The sequence below is a fragment of the Fundulus heteroclitus genome, chromosome 18 (genome assembly GCF_011125445.2).
Source record: "Fundulus heteroclitus isolate FHET01 chromosome 18, MU-UCD_Fhet_4.1, whole genome shotgun sequence".
Lineage (NCBI taxonomy): Eukaryota > Metazoa > Chordata > Actinopteri > Cyprinodontiformes > Fundulidae > Fundulus > Fundulus heteroclitus.
The window spans coordinates 33,237,756-33,253,141 of NC_046378.1; the positions used below are offsets into that span (position 1 = coordinate 33,237,756).

The following is a 15,386-nucleotide window of genomic DNA, read 5'->3' on the forward strand; positions in this document are numbered from 1 at the left end:
ACCAACAAAATGTATCACAAATGATGCATTTACAAATATCTTCAGTTGAATTTCACTTCTTAATTTAGTTCTTGTAACTATTTAAAAGAGAATTTAAATTACAATTTAAAAAATGCTTTCTAGTAGGTGCATGGAGCCAAATAGTATATACCAAGAAAATACCAAGCATGTGTAGCAAAAATGAGACGTTTAACGTTATACGGTTAGAGAGGAAGACATCTAAGAATTATGTGTATCGACAATTAAACATTTAGGGTTAAATTATTCACAGTCACACTTTTATTCAGTTTATATTACTACAAGCTCCCCCATTTAGTTCAAAACTAGAAGCAGAGGAGTGGCGCCGGTATGATAAAAATGTTAATCCAAGATACAATTTAAAGGATTTCCCAATATTATCAAATTCAGTCTAAACATTCACGTCAGTGCCATAAGCGACACAAACCCCCTTTTTTTTCAAATTTAAAACAAAAACTTTCAAGGTGCAGATTTTTCTTTTTTGCATTAGTCAGCACATGGCTTTTATTGATTACAACGGGGTGAGTGCAGCGGGAGGAAGTCTTTCAGTGCATTTAAGATTCAGTAATGAGACTACAATGAAATGTTCTCAGAACAACATCATTAACAAAGAGTCACCCTTACATTCTGTAATTCACCATTACATAAAAAAATAAATGACACATTCACAAAAGTGAATTACAGAATGACTTTTAATACCAAACAAACAAAAAGTCCTGTACATGGAATATCTTTATGTTAACTTAATATATAATGGCCTACAGTTAGCACCACAACTCACTATACATATATACAGATACATTAATATGTTAAAGTTAGAACTGTACTGCACTCCAGTGATCATATTCCCTTAATGCATCACCGGGCTGAGTAACCGTGTTAAACACTGTTACAGCATAATCCACAGGAAACAGCAATGTGTAAGTAGTCGTAACAAAGCCTCGCATGTGAGCAGAGGGTCAAGTGGTGAAGCAGCAAAGCAGACGCTGTTAAATTCCACAGTTTAAAGCTTTTGCCCTGAGATGAAGTCCAAAATAGGAAAAGCGTTCCAGAGAAAACTATTTGAAAACTTTCACACGGAAGACTCGTTGTGGAAGACCTTAGCTTTCAGGTTCCTGAGGCTGCACTGCAAAGTGGAGCCGCTCTCCGACTGCAGGGCCTCAGAGAACTTGACGTCGAACGAACGGGAGGCCTGAGACTTCCTCTTGATGGAGTTCTGGATGGTCTCTGAGGTGAAGTAGTACACGATGGGATCAAAGCAGCAGTTGGACACGGCGATGCAAAGCGCTATCGGGTAGATCGTTCGCACCACCGACTCGACAAAGCAGCCCGTCAGGTTGTTCGTGCGGACCAGGGCGTAAAACACCAAGTTGACGTTATAGGGGATGAAGCAGAAGCAAAAAATGGACAGGTGCACGATTATCATCCGCAGGATCTTTTTTTTGTTCACCTTTCCGCCGCGACTGATGGTCTGCGGGCGCCGCAGTGTCTGCAACACCATGATGGAGCAACAGACGTTAAGCAGCAGAGGGATGAGGAAGCCTACTGTCTCTATAAAGATCACCACTTTGGACAGGTGGGATTTCCACGTCTTGGATGAGAAGTTCTCGAAGCAGAACGTGTTGCTGCCATGCGAGTCCTTTGTGGTGCTGTTCAGCAGGAACCCGGTGGGGAGGCTCCCGGAGAGCACCAGCACCCACACGGCAGCGCACACTATCCTGGCGTTGCGCTTGGTCCTGAGCGTCTTGGAGCGAAAAGGGTGCACGATGGCCAGGAAGCGGTCCACGCTGATGCACGTGAGGAAGAGCATGCTGCCGTACATGTTGGTGTAGAAGAGCGAGACGGAGATCTGGCAGAGGGTGCCCCCGAAGGGCCAGTTCTTGTTGATGAAGTAGAAGACCCTCAGCGGCAGCGTGAAGACGAACAGCAGGTCGGACGCCACCAGGTTCATCATGTACGTGGTGGTCTCGTTCCTCAGCTTCAGGGAGCACGTGAATATGTAAAGGGCCACCACGTTGGTGATGAGTCCGACGACAAACACAATGCTGAAGACCGTGCTGTACAGGGGGTACTTGAACATGTCATTCTTGATGCAGCTGGAATTGTCCTGCGCGTCGGTGGTGTTATTCATCATGAGCCAAAGCGACTGTCCATGGAGGAAAAGAACAAAACCCAGAGCCGTCCGACACCGAGGAGGCGCAGTCAGGCCATCGGCACTAAAGGGTCCTCCGGATGGGACATTGCAAAGTTGATTAGCTTTCCTCACCCTCGTGTACTTACTTCTGTGGGCTGATCGGTGCTGAAAAGATTCCTCCCCAGAGAGGACAGAGACTCAGGCTGGAGCTTCTCCCCCTCCCCCTGCTCGGTCTCTCTTCCCAGGCTTCAGCCCACCAGATGCACTCACTTTTGCTCACTCTGATATACCAGTCGAACACAAATCCTTCTCACCCATGTAGTCCATTGTGAGCGTAAGGTGTTGGGTTATCCTCATTCAAATGCATCCTTCAGACGACTGTCCTTATAACTAGATCCTGTCCCGTTGTCCAAACTCAGGGCTCAGTTTTTTTGGATTGTCTCACCTCCAAAGGAGCAAAGTTGTCACAAGATCCACATGCCTGACAAAGTCCACATCATGGAGCACCCTGCAGTCTCTTCTCCCCCCAAACAGCAGAGCTGAAGTCTTTGAAACACAGCAGACGTCTTTGTTTTTCTGACTGGATGTTCTGTTCCCTCTTTTCTCCCCTTCTTCCTCTTAGCAGACTCGTGTCTCGAGCTCTTCCTCCGACAAGCCTCGCAGGCTTTCTCTCATCTCGCTCAGGATTTCCACTTCTGCTTTGTGCCCGGGTGTCGCAGACAGTTTGTGTACTTTTAGATGAGGAGAGCAGTTGGGCCGGTCCCTCCCATTGGCTGCACGGCGCTCCTCCTACTCCCTTTGTCTGTTGGTTAAAGAATCAGTCACGAGCAGCAAGGAGCAACACTGCACTCACAGGGAATTTACTGAAGTGCCTTTCAGTTGGAGGCAGTAGCGTGATAAAGTAGTCAGACCTCTTGAACTTTTCCCCATTTCGTCAGATTATAACCACAAAACTTCAATGTAATTTGTAGGGGTGGGGATCTTTATGTGACAGAGCAATGCAAAGTAGCACTGCGACATAAAGCGGTTCGCAGGTTGGCTTTCAGCATTTAAAGAAAAAAACTGAGGCGTGCATTTGCAGTCAGCTCCAAGGGTCGGTGCTTTGTGGATTCCTCTTTTGCTGCCAGCTTTACCCCTCAAGCTCAATCGGATCAGATTTAGAGGTTTGGGAAATTTCAATTTTCAAGTCTCGCTATAAACCGTCAACTAGATTCTAATGCAATGTTGCCTCTGTCTAAACCGGGGATGTCCAAAGTGTGGCCTGGGGGCCATTTCTGATGATTTTGATGATTATAGACATGTGAAAATCTTCCAATTCAATGTTTACTTGAATTTTCGGCACAACACAAAACATTTGTCTTTTCATAAGCACACGTTTTACATTCTCTTTAATTTAATAGTAAATAGGGCAACTTTTACTCCACAGCAGACTTTGAAATCTGATTGGAATTCATTTATGAAAATGGGCTAAATACAGTTTAATATGTTTTTTTAAAAATGAATGATGATATCTTTTTGGGCAGGTTAAAAGAAAATCACAATATTTTTGGCAATGTTTATTTTTATTTTATTTATTTTTTGGCCCCCGAGTGCTTTCGATTCAACAGTTTTGAACCAAAGGCTGAAATGTTTGGACCCCGCTGGTCTAAAGCATTTTCATGGTCTGATTAAACCAAAGCTGAACCTTTGGCTCATTATTCCAAAAGGGATGTTTGGCACACAAACCATACCAAAATCACCATACTCAGTAAAACATGGCCGTGGCAGCCTCATGTTTTAGGATTCCTTTACTTTAGATTAGGGTTTTTGATCAGGTGGTGCAAGTGAGCTCTTTATGAATAGTTTTGAATACCAGTGCAAACGTTCTGGTCTGTGCTTTAAGGTGAGACAAGGTTTAATTTCTGAGCCCAAGCATATATCCAAATAAACAAAACAATGTTTTCATGAGAGGAATTTTTGGATCTGGAGTCCAGATCTAAATTGTTCAGCAAATCTGTGGGGTCGCTGTGGACAACAGATGTTCTCACAGTCTGGTAGATTTGGACGTTTGCCTGCTAACATTTTGCACGTTAGCAGGCAAATACAGTCAACTCAATATGTGGGAAAATCATAGAATCAAGACTAAGCGCTTATCACTAGGGCTGTTTCCGTTTCTTTGATGTCGAATTGTGCTTGATATGTATCGCGTTACATTTAGAAAAACTGCTGAAATAACTTGGATGTGTACACTTTTCTAGACCCTGTTTTTTTTTTTTTTAACGGTTGCTGTTCAACTGCTGTTCCGCGTCAGTTATGTTCTGACGTCCGCCCTTGTTCCTCTTTTGTATGTGATTTAAGCCGAGGATTTTCAATTATTTGACACGTTATCACAAAATGGTGCAGCAGGATGAAAAAAAAAAAAATAAAAAAATAAAAAAATAATAACTTTAGACAGATAAATCGTACAAGTATCCGGTATCCGGACTTTCGAAACCACTGATTTATTTGCATTTCAACGTCTTTAATGAGCGCTTTTGACATTTACTCTGTTGCGCTTCTACTTTCACACGTAATGTTAGAATCCTTTCTTCTGCTAACGCATGTAAACATACGTAGTGTGCAGGCCATGCAGCGTGACAGAGGCTGATAGAATCAGTTAAGCCCCTGATAAGGACGGAAGGTCAACAGACCGTCAGAAGGTCTCTGAAAACACTGGAAGTGCCTGAGGTGACTGCCTCCGCAGGTCTGATGGGGGTAGTTTTTACGGCCTGTGTGGGCCGCGGCTCTGCCAAAGGAGAACAGCTTTCTGTTTTCCTGGGAACATGCGGGATGAGACAGAGAGAGAGACGCAGAAGGCCCTCTCTGTTCAGCCTAATAGTGGCTGCCCACAGCTTTTTCAAACAGATTTCAAAAGTTGCATTCAAGGTTTCCGTTCGTAGAAAGTCTTCTTGGCAGCTGGTAAAGACTTTGAGGTCATCAGTCGTTAGTTAAGCAGCCCAGAAAGGAGGAATGTTGTTTTTAATTAATGAGACTACTTGACAGAAATTTCTGCTTCCCCGAATTGACCCTTTCTCTGTTAGGGACTGAAAACTACAAATGTGAATGTAGATTCGCCAGGCTATTGTTCTTCTGTCAAACAGAAACCACGCTTGGTTCTGTAAACACATGATGCAATGGGTGTTTTGCTGTCAAATCCTCTCTTTGTACTGGAATGAGATATTGCAAATGTAGGCTAAGTTCAGCTGTTTGTTGTCGGTAACAGCGATATTTTCCTGACTCTAGCGATTAGGATCGTGGCTAATACAAACACGACTTCATAGCTACAAACAACAGTCAAACAAATGAAGGAAAATCTCATAGGGAATCAAAGAGACAAACAGACACGGTGTGATTTATGGCCAGAATGCCTTTTCTTTGTCACTCTGCTGCAAAACAAACACCATCAAGGCCTTACAGCCAAATGTTCTGTACCATTGTCTCTTACTTACAAAATACTTCCATCCAGCACATAAAAAACACGCTCTTCACATGCAACTATGCGGTCTCTAAACAAAAACAAGGGGCCTGAAATCCCTGGACTGTTAAATCTCTCACAATGGAAGGAAACTGTCTCACAACCCCCCACCCATCACCCGAGTCATGATGCGGTTGTGTGATGATCATGAGGAGGAGCCAGAAATGTGGTCAGACGGCATTTTCGAACGTGATGATTTCAAGGGGCCACAAATCACTACTTAAACCACAAAAAAAATAAAAATAAAATACAACAAAAAGAAACTGCAACAGAAACACAAGCTGACCAGGCAGTGATTAAGCAGCACTGCTGTATACATTATGAAACTTACAACTGCTGTCATGTGGAAGTATTTTTTTTTTAAGTAAAAGCATCAATACCACAACGTAAGCCTCAAACTGCCTTGCAAAAGTATTCACACACCTTGAACCTTTTCACATTTTGTCACAACAACCGCACGCCTCTGTGGATTTTATTTGAATTTTATGCGATAGACCAGCACAACTTGTAAAGCGTAAGAAAAATTGCTTTCTTTTTTTTTTGGAGAATTACAATCTGAAGATAGTTGTGTTCGTTCGTATTCGGCCCTCTTTACCCTGATTCGTCCTAATTAAAATCCAGTGCAATGAATTACCTTCATAGGTCATCTGCTTAGAAAATAAAGTCCCTCTTTGTCTCATTTGTCATTTGTATAGAAACAGTTTTTGTGGGGAAGGTAGCAGAGCTTTGTTTGGGAACACTAGTGAAAAAAACAGCATTACAAAAGGATCACACCAGGCAGGTCAGCAAAAGTTCAAAAGCATGGCTGACAAAACAAAACAAAGGCCAAAGTTTGAACATCTCACCAAGCACTGTTCAATCCATCATCAGGAAATGGAAAGCGTAAGACACAACTGCAAACCTACTACAGCATGACTGTCCACTGCCATTATCGGGCCAGCTTGGAAGAGCATTGGCCGGAGAACCAGCAAGAGGCCAATGGTAATTGAACTGACTCTGCATAACAATAATAATACAACTCAAAGTGCTGTACATTAGAGCCACATTCACCCAGTCACATTCACTAATGCCCCTTTTCCATTAGCACCAACATTATGTGGTGACTCTCGGTGGCGTCTTGCTGTCGATCACGCCCACATTGGCGTGGCGCTCAGTCGTAATGGAAACCACCAGCATAGAAGTGAGTCAAGCCGACCCGTACCGGATTGAATCAATGTGTCACCATTGAAAAGAAAAGGGGCATTAAAGCTATGTTGGTAATCCTATTCCGAAACACTTTTTGTTATACTGGGTAAAATGCTCCTTCCATCCTGAAAGTAGTCAATACATTATGTATTCAGAAAAAGGAGGTAAAAAAATCAGTCTCTGTGGGGAGTTCAGGCCTGTAAACTCTCTAACCAATCCCTGCCATTCGGTCTTAAGAGCAGAGATTGAGTTTTGCTCCTGCTCTCACCCCCTTTGTCTTATCTGTTACCGTAGTTGTCCCACATGTCAATCATTCTGAGGCATTCACGTGTATGCTTGTTCCTTGTTCATTTCTGCTTGCTGGCTGCGTATGCTTACTTCTAGTGTTTATGTATCCGGTTAGCTTAGCGGTAAGCTTGGGTGTTAGCCATTCATTGTAGCTCCACCTCTCTCACCATATACTTTCAACATGGCTGAGAGTCTCAAGAAGCATACTGTGTTCATGTTTATGAGAAAAAGAGGAAGTAGAACGAATTAAGACCAGGATGGATTTGGGAGTTTCCCCTGAGGAGCCGAAGAGCAGGTAAGATGGTCTCTTGCACATGCGCAGTTTTTCAAAGAGGGACTTGTGAACATTTCCAGAAAAATCATTAACTCTACATTTAACTCACTAATGAGCACACCTTCATTCACTGGATCAAATTGTTTCATTTGATCTGTAAACATCGATTTATTCACAGCTCTCTGAAGGCTCCTTCAAGCAATTGCAATTGAGGTCTGGACTTTGACTGGGACATTGCGACAGATTTGTTTTTTAGCTTCTGTGTATGAGCTGCTCTGGAGGTGACCCAGTTTAGGTCGACCTCCAACTGTCATGCAAACCTCTGACATTTGACTATAGCATATCATTAGTATACAGAAGAGTGCATGGTCAGTGGCTGCGATAGAGCAGTTTCACTCTGGTCTAATTTTAAGTTAGAGCACTATGGCCTCCTTGTGATGCAAAGAACTTTCAGTTCATTCTAAAAAGAGAAGTTTCATAAATGTGTGGAAGAGAGCTAACACTTGGCCCCACTTTTAGCGGACACTTTATAAAACAGAAAGTAAGCCAGCGACAAACTTCACATCATTTAAGACAAAAGAGTTTTTGGTAAAGGATAAGAATAACATAGCACCAACTGAAGAGATTTTATGGTGATTTTTTTTCTGTTTCACACGAGAATCTTTTGTGCTTGCATCAGCTTGCATCAGACAGATGAGCGATAGGACAATGAGTCGGAATTCCAACATACATTATCTTTATCTTCATCTTGTATGAAAAACTGTGTCATAGTGGGTTTTGACACTTTCCCATAAAGAGCCAATGTACGTCCCTGGAAATGTTGTTTTTCCCCAGCATGGTTTTATCTAAATCAAAACAAAAAGAAAAAAAAACATCTGGGTCATTCCATCATCAAAAAAAAAAATTGCCCACACACAGACGTCACACGTCTCCCATTACTCTTCTTCAGGCTTTCAAGAAAAACCTCAAGGCCAATGTGGCTTCTGTAAGAAGTGGTGATAGAAATGAGTCACAGTTTGCGGCGTCGTGCAAACATGAAATGAAGTGTTGGCACAGAGGGCACATTGTTCTTATTTGTACTTTTGTTCATTTTATTGTCTTATGTATATTTTTTTGTTGTTACTGGGTTCCTTTTTAAGTCATTGACTATGTGTCTGCAATAAAATTGATCTATTTTGATGTTTATAGATGTTGTCCACGGGCAGGTGAGAGGAGAATGTTTTCACATCTATTTTTAACTAAGCATAAAAAGGGCATGCCAATTACAAACTGAGTCTGTCTCGACAACAAAATAATCCACATGCTGTTAAAAGGGTTAACCTTTTCTGTAGGAGAGTCTTCTTCAAGTTCTTTGCAGGATTCCACGTTACAAAAAGGTGCTATTCCACCTGCAATCCCATTACACTGTCGTAAGCTGTATGCAACGAAATTTCGTTCTGTATGCACTCTGTACATACAAAATGACAATAAAGTTGTCTAAGTCTAAGTGTAAGTCTAAGTCTAAAAGGACCACCATGGAAAAGTTCTTGACGGTATGATAAGTGACATTTGAAGGAGACATACTGTTGTTGAATATAGAACAAAAGAGCAAACCACACTGGAGGCCACAATGAGAGCATGAGGTGAAATAGTTGTAAACATGCAACTCTATGCTAACTTATTTAGGTACAAGTTTGTCTATGAAATACAGAACATTGTTTTCCTACACTGCACGCACTCATTAAAACCTCTATAAATAAATTACCAGCACACACAGTCCCCCCACCAAAAAAAAAAAAAAACGCTTGTTCACAACAATTAACCTGCCATGTTGAAGCCTAAAGCTTCAGTATATTTTAGTGATTTGTTTGTGATTAAAAACAAACAAAGAAGTATATAATATATAATCCCGTTAAAGGGTGGTTTTTCTTCCCACTGTCGCTTCATGCTTGCTCAGTATGAGGGATTGCAGCAAAGCCATGTACAATGCAGATGACTCTTCCTGTGGCTCTATGGTTCCCCAGGAGTGAATGCTGCTTGTCGGGACTTTGATGCAATCAACTGGTTTCCTTATATAGGACATTTTTGACCAATCTGTATAATCTGACCCAATCTGTATAATATGATTGAACTTGACTTTGTAAAGTGCCTTGAGATGACATGTTTCATGATTTGGCGCTATATAAATAAAATTGAATTGAATTGAATTGAATAATTGTGAAGAGGAAGGAAAATGAGACATCGTTTTGAATACTTTTCAGAACAACCTCTTGCTGCAAGTCTATTTTGCCCATTTGTCTGTCCAAAATAGCTCAAATTTAGTCTGATAAGATGGAGTGTCTGTGAACATCAGCTTTCAAGCCTTGCCAGACAGTCTCAATGAGATTCAGCACTATTTTAACACATGCTGTAGCATCCGTGTGTAGCTCTTTCTGTCTGTTACAGGTAATGGTCCTGCTGCAAAGTGAACATCTGTCCCTGAAGTCTTATTCTGTCTCCAAAGTCAATGTATTTTATTTGTCTCCCTTGGGAGAAATTTGCCATGGACAGAGGAGTAACACTGCACAGAGATAATACATACATCAACAATTTAATAAAATCATAATTCCAAAAAAAAGCACCAATTGATTAAAAAGCACATTACTAACCAGGTGTTATTGTAAGTATATAAAAAAACACAATGAATAGCTAAATTCCTTAAAACAGTACTGTGTTCCCATGATTAGAAAAACCTAGAAGGAACCCTTACAACCATAAAAAAAAGGAAAATATGCTCATCCAACCTCTACATACTTTGTTGAAGGACTTAACTGGTTCTGCCAGGAATAAGTTATCTGGGTAGCTTTGCATTCCTCCAGACGTGTTCATCTCATGCTCTGTGTTCATTAATAACTTTAACTGATAACAGAAGCATTACAGAGAAGAACTCTGTACCTTTGTCCTGAGTTTAGCGAGACTCACTCAAAGTGCAGAACATGACTGGATCTGTTAAAATGCTGCATGCCTGTCTGAGGATGGTCCGTTAAAACGGTTGTGGAGGAGTTAGAGGAGCTGTCCCACGCGTAATCTTTCCTGCTGTCATTATCAAAAATAAAACCTTAGCCATCTCCAACATGTTTTCTTTCCAGATTGTGATGTATTTAGCTTCAACCATCTTCCGTTTTTATGGTGGGGATGTTATGTTTAGACTGATAGGAAGTGGTGGTTTTTTGCTGCATGTCATATGTGTGGAATCACACATAATTCCAATAATATACATTCAGGTTTGTTGACCATGTAGACCAAAATGGTCAAATGCAATCCTTCAACACACCAAAGCACCTTCCTCCAAATGCTCGCTGTGTCCTCTTTGTGCCCTGTTGCAAAGCGCACATTGGGACTTCCAATGACATTATTTTTTGGAGTGGTTTTCTTCATGCCATACAGTTACGGTAGCAAAAAAAAGAAAAGAAAAAAAAAAAGAATCTCCCACCTGAGCAATAGATCTCTGTAGCTCCTCCAGTGTTAACTTTTGGCTTTTTCTTTTATTGATGTTTTATATGATCATCATGTCAGTTTAGGTTTGTTTACTCTGTTTTTATGTTCCTGTATTTGTATTTTTGTATTTTCATTTTTATTTTCTGTAAAGTGACCTTGAGTGTCTAGAAAGGCGTTGTTAAATAAAATGTATTATTATTATTATTATTACTCTTTTTCGGATTTCTCATTCTTCGTCATGCGATTTGTTTAGTAAGGTTCCCTATAAAAAAAAAAAGGTCTTCACAGAACAGCTATGCACATATGGTACATAAATACATACAACAGACTATTCTTTAATTAGGTGCAGGTTAAAAGCAATTTGTTGCACTGGATTTTATTTAATCATATACGAGTAAAGGGAACTAAATACATATGCAGGACACATTTTCAGATTTTCATCTGTTTGTATTTTCTTATCAATTATGCCTTGTGTTTTTTTTTTTTTAAATCACACATAATTCCAATAATATACATTCAGGTTTGTTATTGTAATCTGACTAAATGTGTAAAAGTTCAAGGAGTACATAAAGTTTCATAAAGAAAACTATTCAAGACCACTAGAATAAAGAGCTGGTTATTTCACTGAGGCAGAGAGCCAGTTACCGTTGGGCAGCTTTTGACAGCACTTCCTTATTGTTGTCTGATATGCTGAGTAGCTGTAGAGTAGTTTTATATATTTATAACTAAGTTGTGCTAAAAGGACAGGGACTTCTTTGTTTCAATAGATAAATTTACATTGGAGTTGACCAAAATACAATTCAGGGTTCCTCAAGGCTCCATCTTGATGCTCCCACTAGCTCAGATATAATACACAACAAGATAAGTTACCATAACTATGCAGATGACACACAGGTCTGCATTACAATGTCACCAGATGCCTAGGAAGCATTGGGTAGATGCATAGAACAAATCAACGTGTGTTTGTACCATATTTATTTCAGTTAAGGAACAACCAATCAGGCCTGAACCTTTAGAGGCACATAAAGACAATACCAAGTTGCATTGATTACGACAACTGTCATGGTGCAGTTGGGTCTGCTGCACCATGCACATATTCAGGACACTTTTCACCCTCCATACACCCATGTCTCCTCTCCTCCTCAGTAATCATCTACACCTGTCAGCAACTAATCAAGCCAGAACTCACCACACCTGTTATCCTCCCTATTTAAGCTCCCTGCATTCTGTCCTTCCCTGTCGGTTCGTTCTGTTGGTTTCTGTTTACTCCTGTTGATTCTGCTCATCTCTTATCTCTGTTCCACTATTGACATTAAACCATGTCCGTAAATGAAAAGAATTCAAACATTTAAAATTGGTATATGAATTTGATAATGTAAATGGAGGTTCAAAAGATGGAGAGAGCCATGAAAAATTCTAAAAAACTGTCAATATTTACAACACAAGCATGCTCCCTATCAATGCAAATTCATACCAGCTGGTCCAGTGCTAAATACCAAGGTATTACACAAGACGCATTACATGATGGGTAAAAGCAAACAGTTCTCCAAAAATGTTGAAATCCTTTTGTTGCAAAACATGCTTGTACGGTAATTGGTTACAGATGTATTTCTAAATGTCTGAATGCTCCAGCGAGCATGCTGTAGTCTACAAGTGAAAAGAACATCGTCGCTCCTTAAACCAGCCATAGCCAGGTGCTGCTCGCAGGAATTCTGATAGAAGAGTGAAATAAAAAAATTATCAGAAGCGTTTTCCTGCAGCCAAGAACCCCCTTACATAGAGATTTAGCAGATGCCTGTCAGCCAAAACAGCTGTTTCCAGAGAACAAAAAGGAAAGGCATTTGTAGCCGCGGCTGTGTGTCGACTGCGCAAGACTCCATTGTTGAATAAAAAGCATGTTGAATCGGATAAAAACGTTGCTTTTCAAGAGTATACAGTTAAAGGTTCTCAAATGTGTACACTTGTGCATTCTATCTTTTTTTTGTAAATGTGGCAAGGTGTATTTGCCCCTTTCATAGTATTGCACTTGGGCAATAATGCATTAACACATAGCCCACTTGCACATGTTTTACATGTACAAAATAGATGCAAACTAGAGTTTTCCATCCAACTCATACATAGAGGAAAATTTGCACCACAAACTGTACTGCAAAGCAAAAAACCTCTCTCTGCCCTGATAGTTTATTCATAGTTGAAAGCATGCATTAAGAGATAATGTTACCCATATTTATAAAAATCTATATATATTACTGTCTGTGTAACGTGTGCCCGACAAGAAACAGACACGGCAGGGACACAAAGTTTGAAGACATATTTACAGCATTTTCCTGTTTCCTGAAAGCTTGTGCTAACAGTAACAAAAGAAGAACAGGAAAAAAAAGGCCTGCTGTACGGTCACCTTTATTAAAAAGCGGCAAGAATGTTACAGAAAGTCAATCCTCCAGCGATGTGAGCATGCCGATGAAACACCCGGAGAATATATTCTGGTCAGATGAGATAAAAACTGAAACCTTTGCTTTTTGTACATTGTACACCCTGTCTGGAATAAAAATGGCAACACATTGCACATCAACCCATACCAACAGTAAGATCTGAAGGTGGGAACTTTGTGGTGTGGAGCTGCTTTTCAATGGTAGCGGAGAAAAGTGCTGGGACATTCTTGATAAGATTCTGAAGATGAAATAATAGTGAATTTTTCAATAGGCCAATGATCCAACACAGAGTTAAGCAAACAAAGCTTTGGGGAATTTAATTTAGATACTGATTTGTGTTGATTTTTTTTTTATATATAATAATGGTTTGTTACAGGTGTGTGCATTTGATCTCAATAAACCCATTAGATATATTTACTTTGGAAAAAAAGATACTGAAACTTATTCCAGTATGGGTTGCTTTGCAATGACAACAACAACAAAAAAAATTATGATTAAGTTGATCTTCTAAACACTGTCAGAACTTGTTAACAGCATTAAACATACAAAGTCAAAACATTGATATTTCTTGACATTACATTTCTCTAAAACAATATAAATGGCCTATTGAAATAATACTAGGAGTATGTATTATCATAAGGTGCTGTAAGGGGAGATATTCCTGTAAAAAAAAAAAACACACTTGCAATGAATTACCAATAATGTTAATAAATAATAAAAAAAAAACTTTGTAAACATACCAAATAAAAATGAAAAGCAATTCAACTTAATCTACACAGCAACAATACACATTGAATTTGTGGTGAGTAAAGCACCATTTCCAGCTGCACAGATCACAAAACAAAGCACATTAAAAGTAAATTTTTGCATCTCAAAAAAAAACTACATCCTTCCCATTCTGTCGAAGTGTTAGTTAACAATTTTACAGCAATTGCAACATGTTTTGATGGCATAAATGAGTAAACAGCGATTTAAAAAAAAAAAAACATGGTCAAAACAATGATGACATGTAAAAACACAAAACCAAACTGCTTAGAAATAAGGTGGAATACAAATATACAGCCTCCACTACAATTATTGCCACACGGGATGAATGCATATAAGGTTCCTGTGCAGGATGCTGTTGATATAGGAAGAAGAGTGGCACGAACTACTCTCAGCAACAGTGATGTGTTTAAAAATAAAGTCAGAGGAGTTGTTAGAAACCTGTATTTCCTGCAGCTTGTCAAGACAGGTCTGCAGGTCATTCAGGCTGCGAGAGAGTGCAGCAAAGTTTCTCTGTTCTATCTTTATGAGCTCCCAGTCTCTATCAGTCAAGGATTATGATGGATTTGGCAATGTTTATAGCCTTTTGTAAATATGTGAGGACCTCTGTTCTCTAGATAATCCACACAGACACTGCCTTTTTCAGTATGCTAACCTCGCTAATCCGTAATATAAGATACTAAAGACTTTTTAAAAGCTGTGGGGTCAATTTGTCTTTAACAGCAGTAACATTTGAAATAGAAATAATTAAAAGCAGAAGGTTAGAAAAAATATTGTTATAAATCATTTCATAGTTGTTAAAGAGAGATCTAAAATCAGCGTCTGCGGGTCAAAGCATTTTAAAAAGTTAGAAACGGAAATCTGCCAGAAGATTTAATTTATTATTGTTATAGACACAACTGTTTGTTTGGTTACAAAATCACAAGTGCTGTGAATTTCAGGACTCAAAATTATTTAAAAAAAAACAACTTAAGGAAGTAGTTGGATCGGTGATTATTGACTGTTTAAGTCAAGTCAAGTAAATTGTATTTATATAGCGCCAATTCATGAAACATGTCATCTCAAGGCACTTTCCAAAGTCAAATTCAATCAAATTAAACAGAGTGGGTCAGATTATACAGATTGGTCAAAAAATGTCCTATATAAGGGAACCCAGTTGATTGCAACAGAGAGAGTCGTCTGCATTGTTGATGGCTTTGCAGCAATCACTCATACTGAGCAAGCATGAAGCGACAGTGGAAAGAAAAACTCCCCATTAACGGGAAGGAAAAACCTCCAGCAGAACCAGGCTCAGTATGAGATTATCATATGAGTTTAGATTATATTCTGTTTAGATTGTGT

General features: G+C 39.7%; 1 protein-coding gene across 1 annotated transcript; it reads right to left on the reverse strand.

Annotated features, from left to right (window-relative positions):
- Positions 1–256: 256 nt before the first annotated feature.
- On the reverse strand, positions 257–2,916 carry lpar6a (lysophosphatidic acid receptor 6a). The gene has a single exon (XM_012875237.3). It carries the CDS (start codon positions 2,150–2,152, stop codon positions 1,091–1,093), a length of 1,062 nt encoding a protein of 353 aa, XP_012730691.2. The 5' UTR covers positions 2,153–2,916; the 3' UTR covers positions 257–1,090.
- Positions 2,917–15,386: the final 12,470 nt, after the last annotated feature.

Excerpts from the sequence above, each read along its gene's own strand:
- lpar6a (XM_012875237.3), bottom strand. The coding sequence starts at position 2,152 with ATGATGAATAACACCACCGACGCGCAGGACAATTCCAGCTGCATCAAG.